We start from the raw sequence: 21845 nt of genomic DNA, 5'->3' as shown, positions 1-21845 counted from the left end.
CCATATCTTCTAGATATAGGAGTTATGTGGAATAAATTAGTTCTGTCAGAAACCACTTTAAATGGTCGACATTTTAAAAAGGAAAGCTTTCTTTAATAGTAGTGTGTAGAGGGTATAAACACAATAAGATGTAGGAAAGAGCTCTTCTAGATAGTCTAGATGCTAAAAATGTTGACTAGAGATCATGCAGCTCCCACTGCTGCTGGCGACGTCCAGGCCGGTCATCCTAGGCGGTGACTTCAACTGCATCATCGATGCGGCTGGATGATCCGGCAGTGACGACAGCAAACTGGACGCTACGTCCAGATTCCTAATAGAAACAGTTAAGGATGCCAAACTGCACGACGTCTTCAGCAAACCTGCAGACGGAGCGCAGCGCAGATACACATGGTCAAGATCGGACGGGTCTGCCCGTTCCAGGATTGACTTCCTGTTTGTGTCCCGTGCTGTCACGGTCGGATCCACCGACGTCAAGCCGGTGTTCTTCTCCGACCACTGCCTCTTACTGGCCGACTGTCACTTACAGGACGACCAGCGGGTTGGCAGAGGGACGTGGAAGCTCAATGCGACACTGCTGACCCCAGAGAACGTTGAGGAACTCAAAAGGGATTACAATGGTTGGAGGACCGTGAAACCCCTCTTTGAGTCTCCAGTTCACTGGTGGGAAGCGATTAAGGAGAACATCAAGAGGTTCTTCATCCACAAAGGTGTTCAGAAGGCGAGAGAGAGACAGAGAGAACTGTCCCGACTCCAGAAAACTATGCAAAATCTACTCCGGTTGCAGTCAATGGGGGTCGAGGTCAAGGAGGACCTCCAAGAGGTGAAGAGCCAGCAGGCCTCGCTCTTTGCCAAGGAGGCCTCCAAGATCATCTTCCGGTCCAGAGTCCGCTCCATCGAGCAGGATGAGACGTGCTCGCGTTACTTCTTCCAAAAGGTACACAGAGAGAGCTCTGTTATCAGCAGCCTGAAGGAAGAAGATGGCTCGGTAACGTCTTCGCAGTCCGACATACTAAGGATCAGCAAATCCTTTTATGCTGGGTTGTATGACGCGAAGCCCACAGACAGCAGAGCCTCCCAGTCCTTCCTGTCATCTATCACAGAGGTCTTAGATGACAGCAGGAGGGAGGGACTGGACAAGCCGCTAACTCTGGACGAGCTGACAAAGGCCGTCGAGTCTTTCGAGGCGAGTAAAACTCCCGGGAGCGACGGCTTACCGGTCGAGTTGTACTCGGCCCTGTGGGACTGGGTCGGCCCGGACCTGCTGGAAGTATACGAGAGTATGCTCCTGGACGGTAGCATGTCAGAATCCATGAGAAAAGGCAGCATCACCCTCATTTACAAGCAGAAGGGGGAGAGGGTAGAAATCAGAAATTGGCGGCCCATCTCACTGCTTAATGTTGATTACAAGATTCTGTCCAAAGTCATAGCCAGTCGAGTCAAGTCTGCTCTGGAGCTGGTGATTCACCCCGATCAGACCTGTACTGTACCCGGCAGGAAGATCTCTGATAGCCTCGCGCTACTCAGGGATACGATCGCCTACGTACGGGACAGGAGGGTGGACACCTGCCTCATCAGCCTGGACCAGGAGAAGGCTTTTGACAGGATATCGCACACCTACATGATGGACGTGCTTTCCAAAATGGGGTTTGGGGAGGGAATCTGCAATTGGATCCAACTGCTCTACACAAACATCAGTAGCGCAGTGTCAATCAACGGGTGGGAATCTGAAAGTTTCCCGATCAAATCTGGAGTCAGACAGGGCTGTCCTCTGTCCCCGGTCTTGTTTGTTTGCTGTATTGAACCCTTTGCTGAGTCTATTAGGAAGGATGCGAGCATAAGAGGGGTGACAATCCCAGGCAGCGGAGGCACTCAGGTCAAAACCTCCCTGTACATGGATGACGTCGCCGTCTTCTGCTCGGATCCGCTGTCCGTGCGCAGACTGATGAGCATCTGCGACCAGTTCGAACTGGCCTCGGGAGCCAAAGTTAACCACGGCAAGAGCGAGGCCATGTTCTTTGGGAACTGGGCTGACCGATCCTTTGTCCCCTTCACCGTCAGGTCAGATTACCTGAAGGTGCTGGGGATATGGTTCGGAAGGGCCGGGGCGTGCACCAAAACATGGGAGGAGCGAGTAGCCAAGGTACGACAAAAGTTGGGCATGTGGGGGCAGCGATCTCTCTCCATTGTGGGTAAGAACCTGGTCATCAGGTGCGAGGCGCTCACGTTGTTGCTCTACGTGGCGCAGGTCTGGCCCATACCCCACTCCTGCGCCGTGGCAGTCACCCGAGCCATTTTCCGCTTCGTCTGGGGATCTAAAATGGACCGGGTCCGGAGGGACACGATGTTCAAATCTCTGGACATGGGCGGGAAAAATGTACCCAACGTGGCCCTCACCCTGATGACCACCTTCGTGTGCGGCTGCATCAAGCTATGTGTAGATCCCCAGTACGCAAACTCCAAGTGTCACTACGTGCTGAGGTTCTATCTGTCCCCGGTGTTGCGAAGGATGGGCCTGGTCACATTGCCGCGGAACGCTCCGTGCAGTTGGGCGGCGCCGTACCACCTATCCTTCGTGGAGCAGTTTCTGCGGAAAAACACCTTTGACCACCGGTCCATCAGGCAGTGGTCTGCACGGAATGTCCTCAAGGCCCTACGGGAAAAGGAAACGGTGGATCCTGTCGGATGGTTCCCCGAGCAGACCGTCAAAGTCATTTGGCGGAATGCCTCATCACCAGAACTTTCAAACAAGCACCAAGACGTAGCTCGGCTGGTGGTGAGAAGGGCCCTCCCCGTCAGATCCTTCATGCACACCCGAAGTCTCGCCCCCTCCGCACAGTGCCCCCGCGTCGGCTGTGGTGGGGAAGAGACGGTCGCCCACCTCCTCCTGGAATGTGCCTTTGCAAAGCAGGTGTGGAAAGAGATGCAGTGGTTTTTGTCAAGGTTCATCCCAAGCAGCTCTGTAACACAGGAGTCTGTGCTCTACGGGCTGTTCCCAGGGACGCACACCGAGACAAACATCAACTGCTGCTGGAGGACTATCAATTCGGTGAAAGACGCCCTTTGGTCTGCCCGAAACTTGCTGGTCTTCCAGCGCAAAGAGTTGTCCACCACCGAATGTTGCAGACTGGCACATTCCAAGGTCCAGGACTACGTGCTGAGGGACGCACTAAAGCTTGGGGCAGCCGCAGCAAAGGCTCAATGGGGAAAGACCACAGTGTAAGGTTCCCCCACCAAGCTGGACTGAGGGGCTGGAACCATGGGAAGCCCCTCGAACTGTATCGTTAATATTCTCAATTGCTGTAAATGTAAAACTGTAATTGACATGACAATTGTGAAACGGAAGGGTTGGGAAGAAACTCATGACATTATTGAAAGAAACTGATCTCTTTTGCAATGTTTGTATTTTTTCGTGCTGTTTGGAAACTGTTTGGCAATGTAATTTTTACAGATTTTTAGGAATAAAGTATATTTTGGGGAAAAAAAAGATCATGAATATGATAGAAATATCTGAGCAAGCTGGCTCCTGGAATTTACATTTTCACGTTCTGACTCTCCCAATTGCAGATTTCTAGGATTAACTCACACATAACTTATTCTCATCTTCATTTAAGTTTTTTTTCTTTTATATTTAATGTCCCTTGGTTGCTGAGAGTAGATAACAGGTTTCCCATACCCTAATTCACCTTCAACGACCTGGTTCCACAAGTGATAGTTAATGTGGCATTTAAACTACTGCGTAACTGAGATACTGTTAGCTTTGCAAAAAGGTGTGGGAAAGTTTCACTGGCTGAAGAAGCACAGTGTGACATTTTACTGTGGTTCTTCTGAATAGCTTTTACAGATTGATACTGAATGTTGAGTTGTAGCTGCAGCAACTCTTGTGTTCATGGTACAAATGTGGAGGTTAGATTACAGTCCAGCAATCTTGTGATGGCACTTTGGTCATATCTCCAATATTGTATAGATTGGTACGGAGCAAAACATTCCTGCATCTGATGGCCTTAGACTGCAGTCAGTTAATAGGAAAACATTAGGGGAGGCTAAATTCAGTGGTTCCAATTTACCAGCATAAATGCAGGTTGCACTTTCATATGATTTGCAGCAATGACCCAGCCAAAGTGTGCAAGGTCAGGGAGGAGTTGCCTAATTTAAATAGCAATGACGAGTACCTACACTACTAGAGGCACATGTCTGCTAAAGGGGACCAGAAATTGTGAATAGGTGAGAAACCAAAATGGCTGCTGAAAGTTTGAATTTGTTCCTTGAGCTGTTTGGTTTTAGGGCCATTGGTGTTTTTGATTGGTGATTGCTTGTACCTTTCTCCCAAATGTCATTTATCTGTTATTCACCTATCACTGTGCTTGTTGACCCACATTAACTCCCGGTCAAGCAACGTTTTGAATTTAAAATTCTGATCCTTATTTTCAAATCCCTCCCTGTCCTGGCTCCTCCCTGTAATATCCTCCAGCTCCACAATCCTCTGAGAGTTCTGCGCTCCTCTAATTCTGACCTTTTGAGGATCCCCGATTTTAATCATTCCACCATTGGTGGCCGCATCTTCAGTTGCCTAGCACCAAGTTCTGCAATACCCTCCCTACACCTCTTCACCTCTCTACCCCACTTTCCTCCTTTAGGACACTCCTTAAAACCTACCTCTTTGAGCCAGTTTTTGGTCATCTGACCTAATATCTCCTTGTGTAGCTCGGTGTCATATTTTGTTTTATAATGTTCCTGTGAAGTACCTTGGATCGTTTTAATATGTTAAAGGCCTATCAAATTAGTTTTTCACTTTCAGGTTTAATAGTCTCTCGTTTTATGCTAAAGGGTCATTTGGGACAATAAGAATATTTTTTGTGTGATGTATGATGGATAATGTGTGGTGTGATGAACCTGTAAAATATGTAGGATGCATGTATCCTACAACTGTTTCATTGATATGCCCATTTTTAGTGTTTTAACTTCAACAAACACTGTAAAGTGTGAGACTTGCAGGTGTCAGCCTGTGAAGGACTGACTGTCAACTGCTGCTCCTTGGCTGCCTGCGGAAGAGTTTGCTGGCCCAGCTGATTAGCTGCCATCACGATGGACATTGTCTGAGGGGAAGGCACAGACGTGCCTATATCCTGGGAGAGGGCAACACTTGCCGCTCCCATCATATCACTGCTGTCCCTGTGGGGCTGGGGTTCATCACTTCCTCTGAACTGCAGGAGAGCAGACTGAAGATGGGAGGCTCCATCATGGTCCCTGGCCATTTGGTCCATCAGTCTCTCCAGGGTGCACATCTGTCTCTTGGTGCTAGAGCCCATATTGGCAGCCATTTAAGTTTCTATCAAAGCTGCAAAGTGGCGCAAGGGGAGTTGCTTCCTCCTTCCCCTCACTTTCTCACTTTAGAACCTCCAGAGGCATGAGAGAATTGTGGTGCAGCCTTCTTTTTATATTTGTTTCATGGGATGTGGGTATCGTTGGCAAGGCCAGCATTTGTTTCCCATCCCTAATTGCCCTTGAAAGCATTTTATAACCTTGTGAAGCACTTAAAAGCAGTGTGAGCACGGCAAATGAAAATAGGGAATGTGATCTCACTTAAAAAGATGCATTTGTGCTTTCAGTACAGTTGTCAGGCGCATGGAAATTGTGTACAACAGGGCTCAGACTGCCTATTTCTGCAGGCAGTTGTGAGGGCAGCCTGGCCCTGCTATTCTAATGAGGCCTGGATTTAAAAGGGCCTTATGTTCAGCTGTCTACAGGGTTGCTGTTTGAGCCATAAATGTGTAAGATTTAGGTTTGGGAGTCACAGACTACCCAAAATAGGTGGTCGAGTAATTTTAAGGTTTATTATATTTATTAAGAAGCAACAGTTTATATATGATGCATAAGCTAAATGGACAGAAGAAGTGTATGACCCCTGACAGATAATTTTGAAGCCCATCTCTGCAACTGGAAGGGCAGACTTCTTCACTCTCGCTATCTCTCCCTCTGTCTTTTTGCCTCCTCCAGTTAGCTGAGGAGTCAGGAAGCGCTGCATCTTCTGTCAGATGTGGGCTGCTGTCTCTGCTCCTCCGGCCATCTATTGATATACCTTATTTTTGGGGGCTGGTAGTTCACTCTATGTCAATCACTTGTTCAAACCCTTCTAACCAATGAATACAGGTACCCAAGGTGTCAGGGGTGGTACCCCCCCACCCTCGTCCATCACTCTGTTCCCCGACGTCACCTTTCTCTTGTGCTTGGTATTGTTTGTCAACTTGTGCCAGACACTTGACTAGAGGAGGGTACAAAGCTCCATCTTATCAGCTTTAGGAATGTCTTATTTCAGAGCCTGTGCTACAGTCATGTCCTTGGCAGAGACAACAGACCTCCACTGCCCTTGCTGCCTGCTATAGAATCTTTCTTAATAAACGACAGAGAGAACTATCTCTATAAGAATTCTATATTATTATGCGATGTAGCATTTATAAATGTCCCATTTCTTACATCCACCCACTCCAAATGCACCTGGAGTCAAAATCAGGGCTTCAGTTTGTGCTGTGTGGAGAGAAAAAAAAAGACTTGCATTTATATAGCACCTTTCATGACCACCGGACGTTTCAGAATGCTTTACAGCCAATGAAGTACTTTTTGAAGTGTAGTCACTGTTGTAATGCAAGTGAGCAGCCTGAACAATTAAAATATGGATTACAATCTGTGAAGGAGCTCATGGGAGGTTAATATAACCTGACCAGAATCATGTACAGAAAAAAATAAGCAAATTACTGAGCATCCACATCATAATTTACCTAAAAAATGAAGTCTTATTGTGTGAAAAGTAAGTCTTTCTTTGCTTCTGTTGTTTTTAGGAGTTTGAAAATGCCGGCAGGAAATCCTTGGATGTGGGAGCATTCAAGAAGATAATGAAGAAGTGTCTGGGATTCCATGGAATAGTAAGTGTTGGAAGTTGGCAGGACAGATACTGTTGTAATTCTTATGTTTTTCTCTCTGCTCAGAGCATATTTCCTGATAAAGGGGGAATGAAATTTCCTCTTGGTACTAATTGTGGTAACTGGAGAGGTGTTGTTAACGACACAGGAAATTCTGAAATGAAGCACAATGACAGACTGTTCGTTTATAGTCGTGTTCTGAGTTTGCATTTGCGATCCAATAAAGTGCTCTACACCTTTAATGGAAATATGATAAAGTCGCATGAGCTTGTTAAGACCTTGGTTAAGCAGAAGTTAGGATACAATACCAGGATTTGCTCTGGAATTTATTAGGTTAGATTTTATGCAATGAGAAAAGACTAGTCCCAAATGATTGCAAATTGTATGCAAATTTTGCATGAACATTTCATTAGCATACTTCCTGGTACAGTGGGAGCCTAGCAGTGGGACTAAAAAATTGCAGTTTTGGTGAAATTTAAAGGATGCAGGTGCTTAAAGGGAAGTGGCAAAATAAGGGGCTGGAAATTCTTACAACATTTGAAAAGCCAGAAAAGGTATTTCAATCCACTGCCTACCTTTACCAAAGGAAGAGGGGTCAAAATAACAGTAAACAGTGAAGTGGAAGGAAACTTGGTGTGCAGGCATGCAAGAGTCAGCAAGCAAGTGAGCAGCTTAGCATCCCTGATCCCGGGCGGAGGGAGCGGGTGCGGCCCAGCCACTGACCTGAGCGGCCCGACACCGGGGCTTCCCGTCATGAAGGACCGGCTGGGGGACCTGCGGGCGTACAAAGAGAGTTATGACGATGAAGTGACTATCACTGTGGAAAAGGACCACTTTATGGATGAGTTCTTCCATCAGGTTGGGAAAAGGAAATGGTGGATCCTGTCGGATGGTTCCCCGAGCAGACCGTCGAAGTCATTTGGCGGAATGCCTCATCACCAGAACTTTCAAACAAGCACCAAGACGTAGCTTGGCTGGTGGTGAGAAGGGCCCTCCCCGTCAGATCCTTCATGCACACCCGAAGTCTCGCCCCCTCCGCACAGTGCCCCCGCGTTGGCTGTGGTGGGGAAGAGACGGTCTCCCACCTCCTCCTGGAATGTGCCTTTGCAAAGCAGGTGTGGAAAGAGATGCAGTGGTTTTTGTCAAGGTTCATCCCAAGCAGCTCTGTAACACAGGAGTCTGTGCTCTACGGGCTGTTCCCAGGGACGCACACCGAGACAAACATCAACTGCTGCTGGAGGACTATCAATTCGGTGAAAGACGCCCTTTGGTCTGCCCGAAACTTGCTGGTCTTCCAGCGCAAAGAGTTGTCCACCACCGAATGTTGCAGACTGGCACATTCCAAGGTCCAGGACTACGTGTTGAGGGACGCACTAAAGCTTGGGGCAGCCGCAGCAAAGGCTCAATGGGGAAAGACCACAGTGTAAGGTTCCCCCACCAAGCTGGACTGAGGGGCTGGATCCATGGGAAACCCCTCGAACTGTATCGTTAATATTCTCAATTGCTGTAAATGTAAAACTGTAATTGACATGACAATTGTGAAACGGAAGGGTTGGGAAGGAACTCATGACAGTATTGAAGGAAACTGATCTCCCTTGCAATGTTTGTATTTTTTGGTGCTGTTTGGAAACTGTCTGGCAATGTAATTTTTACAGATGTTTATGAATAAAGTATATTTTGGAAATAAAAAAAAAGCTTAGCATCCCTGATCCCCTGTTTAATTAGGTGGTGCTGCATGAGATGGTAGCATGAAACCTGCAAGGTGTTTGGTTTGGTAAGTAACAGCTGTTAGTGCATTTAAATAGCTTTAGAAAAAAAAGGGGAAAGTTTTTTTGAAAAAAAAAACCTCAAGTGATAAGGTTAGTACTAACTAAAGTGTGTGGTTTTTAAATTAGTGTAATTTATTAAGGACTTTAGATTTTAGTGGGTAGTGTTTGGAGTAGAACAAGGCCCCTAGTGTAATTAGTATTTTTTAAAGGGAATAACTCACTAATCTAAAGATAAGTCATGGCAGGAGAGCTCGCACCGACCGGTGATATGCTCCTCCTGCGCTATGTGGGAAATCAGGGACGCTTCCATGGTCCCTGACGATCATGTGTGCAGGAAGTGTATCCATCTGCAGCTACTGGCTACCCGCATTACGGAGCCAGACCTGCGGGTGGATTCACTGCGGAGTATCCACGATGCTGAGGACGTCGTGGATAGCATGTTTAGCGAGGTGGTCACACCGCAGGCAATGGCTGCACAGGCAGAAAAGGGATGGGTGACCACCAGGAAAAGTAGTAGGCACAGGCAGGTAGTGCAGGAGTCCCCTGTGGCCATCCCCCTCTCAAACAGATATACCACTTTGGATACTGTTGGGGGGTTGGCCTCCCAGAGGAAAGCAGCAACAGCCACGTTCATGGTATCATGGATGGCCCTGCTGCACAGGAGGGCAGGAAGAAGAGCGGCAGGGCTATAGTGATAGGGAATTCAATCGTAAGGGGAACAGACAGGCGTTTCTGTGGCCGCAAACGAGACTGCAGGATGGTATGTTGCTGCCCTGGTGCTAGGGTCAAGGATGTCTCAGAGCAGCTGCAGGGCATTCTGAAGGGGAAGGGTGAACAGCCAGTGGTCCTGGTACATGTCGGTACCAACGATATAGGCAGAGAAAGGGATGAGGTCCTGCAAGATGAATTTAAGGAGTTAGGAGCTAAATTAAAAAGCAGGACCTCAAAGGTAGTAATCTCAGGATTACTTTCTGTGCCACGTGTTAGTGAGTATAGGAAGAGGAGAATAGACCAGATGAATGTGTGGCTGGAAAAATGGTGCAGGAGGGAGGGATTTAGATTCTTGGGACATCAGGACCGGTTCTGGGGAAGGCAGGACCTGCACAAGCGGGATGGGTTAAACCCAGGCAGGACTGGAACTGACGTTCTTGCGGGGGCTTTTGCTAGTGCTGTTGGGGAGGATTTAAACAAGAATGGCAGGGGGATGGGAACCTGAGCAGGGAGACTGAGGAGGAGGAAACAAGGATAGAAACGAAAGACAGGAAACAAAAAGACAAAAGTGGAAGACATAGAAATCAAGGGCAAGAAATAAATAGGGCCATAGTGTGAAATAATGCTAAGATGATTAAGAATGTGAAAAAGACACATTCCCGGCTCCCGGCGGAGCAGCAGGAGAAGGTAGCGACTCTTCGTTGGGTGAGTGAAGGCATCAGGAGCTGTGTTTTAAAAGTAAGTACTTACTGTTTTACTTACTGTTTTCCTTGTCTTTGAGTTTCTTTTGGCGCCGGAGGAACCGGAAGCTGGTCGGCAGCGAGGACTCCTGGGTAGGTATTTTCCTTAAAGGTGCGGAGCTGAGTAAACCCGAGCCACTACACATGTAGTGTCTCCCACCCATCCTCCTCCTCTAACCTAATAATAAGACCCTTTTTACCCTCCTCCTCTAACCAAAAAGGACTGAGCAGGTAAGCTATTTACTGTTTTTGTTAATATCTATAGTTGTACTTAACTAAGGGGTAATTGAATAAAAGAAATGGCAGCCAGTGTAGTGTATTGCTCCTCCTGCAGAATGTTCGAGGTGAGGGGAACCTCCGGTGACCCTGCCGACTTCACCTGCTGGAAGTGCATCCGTCTCCAGCTCCTATCAGACCGTGTTAGGGAATTGGAGCTGGAGCTGGATGAACTGAGGATCATTCGGGAAGCTGAGGGGTTGATAGATAGAAGCTACACGGAGGTCGTTACTCCACAAATCAAAGGCAGCTGGGTAACAGTTAGAGGTGGGAAGAGGTCAGTGCAGGGATCTCCTGTGGTCGTTCCCCTCAACAACAAGTATACAGTTTTAGATACTGTTGGGGGGGACGGCCTATCGGGGGCAGGCTGCAGTGACCGGGCCTCTGGCACGGGGTCCTGCACTGTGGCTCAGAAGGGAAGGAGGGAAAATGGGAGAGCACTAGTCATCGGGGACTCGATGGTGAGGAGTACGGACAGGCGGTTCTGTGGGCGCAGGCGAGACGCACGGATGGTTTGTTGCCTCCCTGGTGCCAGGGTCCGTGATGTTTGTGATCGCGTCTTCAGGATCCTTAAAGGGGAGGGGGAGCAGCCAGAGGTCGTGGTGCACATTGGCACCAACGACGTAGGAAGGAAGGGTGGCACAGATGTTAGAAGTGAGTTTAGGGAGTTAGGCTGGAAGCTGAAAGCTCGGACGGACAGAGTTGTTATCTCTGGTTTGTTGCCGGCGCCACGTGATAGTGAGGCTAGGAATAGGGAGAGAGCACAGCTGAACACGTGGCTGCAGGAATGGTGTAGGAGGGAGGGCTTCCAGTTCTTGGATAATTGGACTGCATTCTGGGGAAGATGGGACCTGTTCAAACAGGACGGGCTGCATCTGAACCAGAGGGGCACCAATATCCTGGGAGGGAGGTTTGCTAGTACTGTTCGGGAGGGTTTAAACTAGTTTGGGAGGGGGATGGGAACCGGACTTGTAATCCAGGGACCAGTGGGTCCACTCAGAAAGACAAAGAGTGTAGTGAGGTATTGGGGAAGGTAGCACTGTCACAGAGGACAGATGGGCACGGAGAAGGGTTAAAGTGCGTATACTTCAACGCAAGAAGCATCAGGAATAAGGTGAGTGAATTGAAGGCGTGGATGGGCACTTGGGACTACGATGTTGTGGCCATCACTGAAACGTGGATAGGTGAGGGGGAGGAATGGTTTTTGGAGGTACCTGGTTATAGATGTTTTCATAAGATTAGGAATGGTGGTAAAAGAGGTGGGGGGGTGGCATTGTTAGTTAGAAATAGTGTAACAACTGCTGAAAGAATTTTCGAGGAGGATCTGCCGACTGAGGCACTGTGGGTTGAGGTCAGGAACAGGAAAGGAGCAGTCACCTTGATGGGAGTTTTCTATAGGCCCCCCAATAGCAGCAGGGAGGTGGAAGAGCAGATTGGGAAACAGATTTTGGAAAGGAGCAGAAGTCACAGGGTAGTAATTATGGGGGATTTCAACTTCCCAAATATTGATTGGCAACTCTTTAGATCGAATAGTTTGGATGGGGTAGTGTTTGTGCAGTATGTCCAGGAAGCTTTTCTGACTCAGTATGTAGACTGCCCGACCAGAGGGGAGGCAATATTGGATTTGGTACTAGGTAATGAACCAGGGCAAGTGATAGAGCTGTTGGTGGGCGAGCACTTTGGAGATAGTGATCACAATTCTGTAGCATTCACTGTGGTAATGGAGAGGGATAGGTATGTGCAACAGGGCAAGGTTTACAATTGGGGGAAGGGTAGATATGATGCTGTCAGGCAGGAACTGAGGAGCATAAGTTGGGAGCATATGCTGGCAGGGAAGGGCACGGTCGAAATGTGGAACTTTTTCAAGGAGCAGATAGTAGGGGCCATTGATAAGCATGTCCCTGTCAGACAGGGAAGGGATGGTCATGTGAGGGAACCGTGGTTGACAAGAGAGGTTGAGAGTCTTGTTAGGAAGAAGAAGGATGCGTATATAAAGTTGAGGAAAAAGGGCACAGGCATAGCTCTGGAGGGATACAAGATGGCCAGGAAGGATCTGAAGAAAGGGATTAGGAGAGCTAAGAGAGGGCATGAAAAATGCTTGGCGGGTAGGATAAAAGAAAACCCCAAGGCCTTTTACGCGTATGTCAGAAATATGAGGATGACCAGGGGGACCATAGGTCCGGTCAAGGACAATAGCGGGAGACTGTGTGTTGAGCCGGAAGAGATAAGTGAGGTTTTGAATGAGTACTTCTCTTCGGTATTTACGAATGAGAAGGGGTGTATTACTGAAGAGGACGGTGTGAAACAGACTGGTAAGCTCGAGGAAGTGCTCGTTAGGAGGGAAGATGTGTTGGGGTTTTTGAATAACTTGAAGATAGACAAGTCTCCCGGGCCTGACGGGGTATATCCAAGGATGTTATGGGAAGCAAGGGATGAAATTGCAGAGCCGCTGGCAATGATCTTTTCATCTTCTCTGCTGACGGGGGTGGTACCAGGTGATTGGAGGGTGGCAAATGTTGTGCCCCTGTTCAAGAAAGGGAATAGGAACAACCCTGGGAATTACAGGCCAGTTAGTCTTACTTCGGTGGTAGGCAAGTTGATGGAAAAGGTGCTGAGGGATAGGATTTCTGAGCATCTGGAAAGACACTGCTTGATTCGGGACAGTCAGCACGGTTTTGTGAGGGGTAGGTCTTGCCTCACAAGCCTGATTGAATTCTTTGAGCAGGTGACCAAGCAAGTGGATGAGGGTAAACCAGTGGATGTGGTGTACATGGATTTTAGTAAGGCATTTGATAAGGTCCCCCATGGTAGACTTATGGAGAAAGTCAGGAGGCATGGGATAGTGGGGAATGTGGCCAGTTGGATTAAGAATTGGCTAACTGATAGAAGGCAGAGAGTGGTCTTAGATGGTAAATACTCAGCCTGGAGCCCAGTTACCAGTGGCGTGCCGCAGGGATCAGTTCTGGGTCCTCTCCTGTTTGTGATTTTTATTAACGACTTGGATGAGGAAGTCGAAGGGTGGGTCAGTAAATTTGCAGATGATACAAAGGTTGGTGGAGTTGTGGATACCGAGGAGGGCTATTGTCGTCTGCAAAGGGACTTGGATAGGTTGCAGTGCTGGGCTGAAAAGTGGCAGATGGAGTTTAACCCTGAAAAGTGTGAGGTCGTCCATTTTGGAAGGACAAACATGAATGCAAAATACTGGGTTAACGGTAGGGTTCTTGGGCATGTGGAGGAGCAGAGAGACCTTGGGGTCTATGTGCATAGATCATTGAAAGTTGCAACTCAAGTGGATAGGGCTGTGAAGAAGGCATATGGGGTGTTAGCGTTCATTAGCAGAGGGATTGAATTTAAGAGCCGTGAGGTGATGATGCAGCTGTACAGGACCTTGGTAAGGCCTCATTTGGAGTACTGTGTGCAGTTCTGGTCGCCTCATTTTAGGAAGGATGTGGAAGCCTTGGAGAGGGTGCAGAGGAGATTTACCAGGATGTTGCCTGGAATGGAGAATAAGTCTTACGAGGAAAGGCTGAACATTCTAGGCCTCTTCTCATTAGAAAGGAGAAGGATGAGGGGTGACATGATAGAGGTTTATAAGATGATCAGGGGAATAGATAGGGTAGACAGTCAGAAACTTTTTCCCCGGGTGGAGCAAAGCGTTACAAGGGGTCATAAATTTAAGGTGAAGGGTGGGAGATATAAGGGGGATGTCAGGGGAAGGTTCTTTACCCAGAGAGTGGTCGAGGCATGGAATGCCTTGCCCGGGGAAGTTGTTGAGTCAGAAACTTTAGGGACTTTCAAAAGGCTTTTGGATAGGTATATGAATAAAGGAGAATGATGGGGTATAGATTAAATTGTCCTTGACAGAGGACAAAGGATCGGCACAACATTGTGGGCCGAAGGGCCTGTTCTGTGCTGTATGTTCTATGTTCTATGTTCTATAAAGGCATTGTGTCTCAATGCGTGGACTATTCGCAAAAAGGTAGGCAAATTAACCTCGCAAATAGATGTAAATGGATACGATATAGTTGCGATTATGGAGAAATGGCTGCAAGGTGATCAAGGATGGGAACTGAACATCCAGGGGTATTCAAAATTTAGGAAGGATAGGCAAAAAAGGAAAGGAAGTGGAGTAACGTTGTTAGTAAAAGAGGAAATCAATACAATAGTGAGGAAGGATATTAGCTCAGAGAATCCTGATGTGGAATCTGTATGGGGGTAAGGTACTGAACTGGATAGAGAAGTGGTTGGCAGACAGGAAACAAAGAGTCGGAATAAACGTGTCTTTTTCTGAGTGGCAGGCAGTGACTAGTGGGGTACCGCAGGGATTGGTGCTAGGACCCCAGCTATTCACAATATATATTAATGATATAAATGAGGGAATTAAATGTAATATATCCAACTTTGCAGATGGCACAAAGCTGGGTGGGAGTGTGAGCTGTGGGGAGGAGCTCCAGTGTGATTTGGACAAGTTGAATGAGTGGCCAAATACATGGCAGATGCAGTATAATGTGGATAAATGTGAGGTTATCCACTTTGGTGGCAAAAACAGAAAGGCAGATTATTGTCTGAACAGCGATAGATTGGGAAAGGGGGAGATGCAGCGAGACCTGGGTGTCCTTGTGCACCAGTCGCTGAAAGTAAGCATGCAGGTGCAGCAGGCAGTTAAGAAGGCAAATGGTATTTTTGCCTTCATAGCAAGAGGATTCGAATACAGGAGCAAGGATGTCTTGCTGCAATTATACAAGGCCTTGGTGAGACCACATCTGGAATATTGTGTGCAGTTTTGGTCTCCTTATCTGAGGAAGGATGTTCTTGCTATGGAGGGAGTGCAGCGAAGGTTCACCAGACTGATACCTGGGATGGCAGGACTGATGTATGAAGAGAAATTGGGTTGATTAGGCTTGTATTCCCTAGAGTTTAGAAGAATGAGAGGGGATCTCATAGAAACCTACAAATTCTAACAATGGCGGTGGAGTCCAGGACCAGGGGTCACAATCTAAGGATAAGGGGTAAGCCATTTAGGACTGAGATGAGGAGGGATTTCTTCACCCAGAGAGTGGTGAACCTGTGGACTTCTCTACCACAGAAAGCAGTTGAGGCCAAATCATTAAATATATTCAAGAAAGAGATAGATAAAGTTCTTAGGGCTAAAGGAATCAAGGGATACGGGGAGAAAGTGCGAATAGGGTACTGAGTTTGGATGATCAGCCATGATCGTATTGAATGGTGGTGCAGACTCAAAGAGCCGAATGGCCTACTCCTGCTCCAATTTTCTATGTTTCTATGTTTGTATGAATGTTGCCCTTTCCAGAGTATCATACCATAGATTAGTATTGCAGCATGCTTGGAAGGAGATGAAGGCAGCTTTCCTCACCATGTTCACCTTTTATGCAATAGTGCTTAAAGCATGAAATATTTGATTAAGGTGCTTCCAAACAATCATCTAGTGATAAGATTAGTCAGGTCTTTATATATCATACTTATGCCTTTGAGTCTACTGTCATGATGTCCCGTGGAAACTGGAGTTTCTGCATGCACTAATCCTCTGACCAAGTGCATCTCTACGTGAGGTGCAGGTGTGTGAGCAATATCTAATAGACACACAGTTCAGTCTGACCTGTGTGGTAATCCTCATTCTTCCTTCAGAAAGTTCAGAAATTGGGACTTCCCCTTGGACAACTGGCACTGGTGGAGCAGAAGCATAAAATATCAAAACAATTGTTTTAGCAAGACTTAGTTGTTTTTTAAAAAATTATAATAGTCTTCTAAAGTTTTAAATTGAAAGGGTTTAGTCATGGCAGGAGAGCTTAAAGCCGTGGTTTGCTCCTCTTGCTGCATGTGGGAATCCGGGAACATTTCCAGTCCCTGGGACCAGCATGTGTGCAGGAAGCGTGTCCAGCTGCAGCTCCTGGAGCTCGGGTTTCAGAGCTGGAACGGCGGCTGGAAACACTGTGGAGCATCCGGGAGTCTGAGAGCATCGTGGATCACATGTATAGAGAGGTGGTCACACTGCAGCTGAAGGGATTTGAGGAAGGAAGGGAATGGGTGACCACCAGGCAGTCCAAGAGAAACAGGCAGGTAGTTCAGGAGTCCCTGGGGTCCCACTTGCAAATCGGTATTCCATTTTGGAAGCTGATGAGGCTGGTTCTTCCAGGGAGTGCGGACAGAGCCAAGCTTCTGGCACCGCAAGCAGCCTGTCTGCACAGGAAGAGGGGAAGAGCAATAGTAATAGGGGATTCTATAGTCAGGGGAACAGATAGGCGCCACTGTGGCCGTCAACGTGACTCCAGGATGGTGTGTTGCCTCCCTGGTGCCAGGGTCCGGGATGTCACTGAACGGCTGCAGGGCATCCTGAATGGGGAGGGTGATCAGGCAGAGGTCATGGTACATGTTGGTACCAATGACATAGGTAGAAAGAGGGATGAGGTCTTGCATCAAGAATTCAGGGAGTTAGGCAGGAGACTAAAAAGCAGGACCTCTCAGGTTGTAATCTCTGGATTACTCCCAGTGCCACGTGCTAGCGAGTATAGAAATAGGAGACTAGCACAGATGAACACGTGGCTTAAGAGTTGGTGCAGGAGGAAGGGTTTTAGATTCCTGGACCACTGGGCCCGTTTCTGGGGAAGGTGGGACCTGTACAAGTGGGGCGCTCTACATTTGAACCAGAAGGGGACTAACATCCTTGCTGGCAGGTTTGCTAGTGCTGTTGGAAAGAGTTTAAACTAATTTGGCAGGGGGAGGGGATGCAGACTCCTACCAGAATAGGGACACAGCTAAACACAGGAAAGCGAACAATTCAGAGGGAATACAGCGGAAGTAAGTTTCAAGGGAGTAAGACCAGGATGGAAGGCCTCTACTTCAATGCCAGGAGTATTGTAGGTAAAATGGATGAGTTAAGGGCAAGGATTGACACGTGGAATTATGATATAGTAGCCATCACGGAGACATGGTTGAGGGAGGGGCAGGATTGGCAGCTCAATATCCCAGGATATAGAATCTTCAGGCGAGACAGAGGAAGGGGTAAAAGAGGAGGGGGCATTGCAATATTAGTTAAGGAGTCAGTTACTGCAGTAAGGAGAGATGATATCTTGGAGGGGGCATCAAATGAAGCTTTATGGGTAGAGTTTAGGAATAAAAAAGGGACAGCCACATTGCTAGGTGTTTATTATAGACCCCAGATAGTCAGCGGGAAATTGAGGAGCAAATATGTGTGCAATTCGCGGAGGTGTGTAACAATAATGATAGGATAATTATATTAGGTGATTTCAACTTTCCCAACATTAATTGGGATAGTCATCGTGTTAAGGGCTTAGATGGAGTGGAGTTCTTAAAATGTATACAGGAGAACCTTTTAGTTAAATTTTTTTTTTTTTATTTCCAAAATATACTTTATTCCTAAAAATCTGTAAAAATTACATTGCCAAACAGTTTCCAAACAGCACGAAAAAATACAAACATTGCAAAAGAGATCAGTTTCTTTCAATAATGTCATGAGTTTCTTCCCAACCCTTCCGTTTCACAATTGTCATGTCAATTACAGTTTTACATTTACAGCAATTGAGAATATTAACGATACAGTTCGAGGGGCTTCCCATGGTTCTAGCCCCTCAGTCCAGCTTGGTGGGGGAACCTTACACTGTGGTCTTTCCCCATTGAGCCTTTGCTGCGGCTGCCCCAAGCTTTAGTGCGTCCCTCAGCACGTAGTCCTGGACCTTGGAATGTGCCAGTCTGCAACATTCGGTGGTGGACAACTCTTTGCGCTGGAAGACCAGCAAGTTTCGGGCAGACCAAAGGGCGTCTTTCACCGAATTGATAGTCCTCCAGCAGCAGTTGATGTTTGTCTCGGTGTGCGTCCCTGGGAACAGCCCGTAGAGCACTTTTAGTTAAATATGTAGAGGATCCAACAAGGGAGGGTGCAATGCTGGAGCTAATTCTGGGGAATGAAGGTGGTTGGTGTGTTGGTGGGGGAGCATTTTGGTGATAGTGACCATCACATGGTACAGTTTAAGCTTGTTATGGAGAAAGAAATAGACAAGTTGCAAAAGAAGGTTTTGGATTGGGGGAGAGCAAATTTTAGTAAAATAAGGCAGGATCTGGCCAAGGTAGACTGGAAAGAGTTACTTGTCGGGAAATCTACAGAAGAGCAGTGGGAGTCATTCAAAAAGGAAATGGGGAGGGTACAGGCCCAACATGTTCCCTCTAGGGTAATAGGTAGGAGCAACAAGCCCAGAGAACCATGAATGACCAGAAACATTCAGGGTACGATGAGAAGGAAAAGAAAGGCTTTGAGCAAATACAAGGAGAGCAAATCAATGGAAGCATTAGTGGAGTACAGAAAGTGTAGGATGGAGCTGAAGAAAGCAAATTAGGAGAGCAAAGAGGGGATATGAGAAAGCGCTGGCTGGTAAAAGTAGGGAAAATCCCAAGATATTCTATAAGTATATCAATGGGAAGAGGATAACCAGGGAAAGGGTAGGACCCATTAGGGACCAAGGGGGAAATTTGTGGGTGGAGCCAGAGGACATTGGTAGGGTGTTGAATGAATACTTCACATCTGTCTTCACCCAAGAGAATGAGGATGTAGATATGGAACTTAGAGAGAGAGACTGTGAGGTTCTTGAGCAAATTGTCATAGGGAGTGACAAGGTATTGGAGGTTTTGGAATGTTTAGAAGTGAACAAATCTCCAGGTCTGGACGATATGTGTCCCAGGATGCTGTGGGAGGCAAGGGTGGAGATTGCAGGGGCTCTGACCCTAATTTTTAATTCCTCTCTGGCCACGGGGGAGGTGCCAGTGGACTGGAGAACAGCTAATGTGGTCCCACTATTTAAGGAAGGTTGTAGAGATAAGCCAGGGAACTACAGACCAGTGAGTCTCACGTCAGTGGGAGGGAAACTATTGGAGAAAATTCTGAAGGAGAGAATCTATTCCACTTGGAGAGGCAAAATTACGAATAGTCAGCATGGCTTTGTCAGAGGGAGGTCATGCCTAACAAATTTGATTGAATTTTTTGAGCATGTGACCAGGTGTGTAGATGAGGGTAGTGCAGTTGATGTAGTTTACATGGATTCCAGCAAATCCTTTGACAAGGTCCCACATGGGAGACTTATCAAGAAAGCAAATGCACATGGGATACAAGGTAACTTGATAAGGTGGATTCAAAATTGGCTTAGCTGTAGGAGACAGAGAGTGATGACAGTGTGTTAGGTTACAGGAAGATATAGACGGGATGGTCAAATGGGCAGAAAAGTGGCAGATGGAATTTAACGTTGAAAAGTGTGAGGTGATACACTTTGGAAGGAGTAATGTGACACGGAAGTATTCAATGAATGGCCTGATACTGGGAAGTTCTGAGGAACAAAGGGACCTTGGCATGTTTGTCCATAGATCTCTGAAGGCAGAAGGGCAGGTTAATCGGGTGGTGAAAAAGGCATATGGGACACTTGCCTTTATCAATCGAGGCATAGATTACAAAAGCAGGGAGGTCATGTTGGAGTTGTACAGAACTTTGGTAAGGCCACAGCTGGAGTACTGTGTGCAATTCTGGTCGCCATATTTTTGGAAGGATGTAATTGCATTGGAGTGGGTGCAGTGGCGATTCACCAGGATGTTGCCTGGGATGGAACATTTAAGCTATGAAAAGAGGTTGGTGGATAGGCTTGAGTTGTTTTCGCTGGAGCAGAGAAGACTGAGGGGTGACCTGATTGACGTGTACAAGATTATGAGGGGCATGGACAGGGTGGATAGGGAGCAGCTGTTCCCTTAGTTGAAGGGTCAGTTACGAGGGGACACAATTTTAAGGCGGGAGGTTTAAGGGGGATTTGAGGAAGAACTTTTTTACCCAGAGGGTGGTGACGGTCTAGAATGCCCTGCCTGAGAGGGTGGTAGAGGCGGGTTGCCTCACATCCTTTAAAAAGTACCTGGATGAGCACTTGGCATGTCATAACATTCAAGGCTATAGGCCAAGTGCTGGCAAATGGGATTAGGTAGACAGGTCAGGTGTTTTAATGCATCGGTGCAGACTCGATGGGCCGAAGGGCTTCTTCTGCACTGTATTATTCTGTGATTCTGAATTCCAGCAAAGTTTCCAGAAAGCCTAAGAACCAAAAGAAAATCATCTGAGAGAAATGATGTAGAATAGCCTGAAAGTTGCTCACTGACTTTCCTTACTTTTACCTTTTTAAATAATCCTCGAGGATCTCTGGATATGCATTATACATAGCCATGAAGAGCATTCAGCGGCTTGCATGCATAAACATCAGCAAAAACTATGCAAGACTGAATGATGTTTTTATTAGTGTATTATTGAAATAAAGGGAACAGTTGGGAATTTCAAGGCCCTTAGAATTCATGTACAGCACAAAGTGACTGCAGATCTGGAGTAACAAATCTTTACCCAGTCTTCTGCTTGGATGTTCCCAATTTGTAAAGAGAAGGCTGAGGGTGTGACCTAATAGTTGTCTTGAAAATTCTGAAAGGTTTTGACAGAGAGAGAGAGAGAGAGTGTGTTTCCACTTGTGGGGAAGAGCAAAACTAGAGTCCATCAATATAAGATAGTCACCAAGAAATCCAATAGGGAATTCAGTAGAAATTTCTTTACCCAAAGAGTGGTGAGCATGTGGAATTCAGTACCACAGGGAGCAGTTGCGGTGAATAGTATAGATACTTTTAAGGGGAAGCTAGATAAGCATATGTGGGAGAAAGGAATAGAGGGTTATGTTGATAGAATTAGATGAGGAAGGATGGGAGGAGGCTTGAGTGGAGCATAAATGCTGCATAGACTGGTTGGGCCGAATGGCCTGTTTCTGTGCTGTATATTCTGTGTAATTGACGTCTAAAAATTGAGTGGACCCAAACAGCAGATTTTCGTTCTTAATTCCTGCTCAGACCTGCCATTCAGAGGAAAGGATGTGAAACACGTCCTGAAGCAGCACCACAGCAGTCAGACTATAATGCACGCAAATACACATTCCACTGCACAATTACTCTCTTGGTTCAGTACCTCATTGTTTTCCCATTTAATGGGGTTGAAACTTGCCCATGTGCTGTTGAATGTGCCTGTCAGTGTTCTTTGAAGAAAGACTATCCTTGAATATTTCCACCAAGAATCCATCCTGATGGCAAGTTTTCCACCCAAATTTCTTTTTGGGCCTCCTTATCTCGAGAGACAATGGATACGCGCCTGGAGGTGGTCAGTGGTTTGTGAAGCAGCGCCTGGAGTGGCTATAAAGGCCAATTCTGGAGTGACAGGCTCTTCCACAGGTGCTGCAGAGAATTTTGTTTGTCGGGGCTGTTGCACAGTTGGCTCTCCCCTTGCGCCTCTGTCTTTTTTCCTGTCAACTACTAAGTCTCTTCGACTCGCCACAATTTAGCCCTGTCTTTATGGCTGCCCGCCAGCTCTGGCAAATGCTGGCAACTGACTCCCACGACTTGTG

General features: G+C 47.0%; 1 protein-coding gene across 5 annotated transcripts in view; it reads left to right on the top strand.

Annotated features, from left to right (window-relative positions):
- wdr95 (WD40 repeat domain 95) overlaps positions 1-21845 on the top strand; it is a 226868-nt gene that overhangs the window by 54743 nt on the left and 150280 nt on the right. For all 5 annotated transcript variants that reach the window (XM_068033522.1, XM_068033521.1, XM_068033525.1 and 2 more), the window contains one exon: positions 6834-6917. In XM_068033522.1, coding sequence (XP_067889623.1) covers positions 6834-6917 — 84 coding nt within the window. The remainder of the gene's footprint in view (positions 1-6833; positions 6918-21845) is intronic.

Source organism: Heterodontus francisci, chromosome 6 (assembly GCF_036365525.1).
Source record: "Heterodontus francisci isolate sHetFra1 chromosome 6, sHetFra1.hap1, whole genome shotgun sequence".
In the NCBI taxonomy this organism is placed as follows: Eukaryota; Metazoa; Chordata; class Chondrichthyes; order Heterodontiformes; family Heterodontidae; genus Heterodontus; species Heterodontus francisci.
Note: the sequence above shows the minus strand (reverse complement) of the source record. Positions and strands in the feature narration are given on the sequence as shown.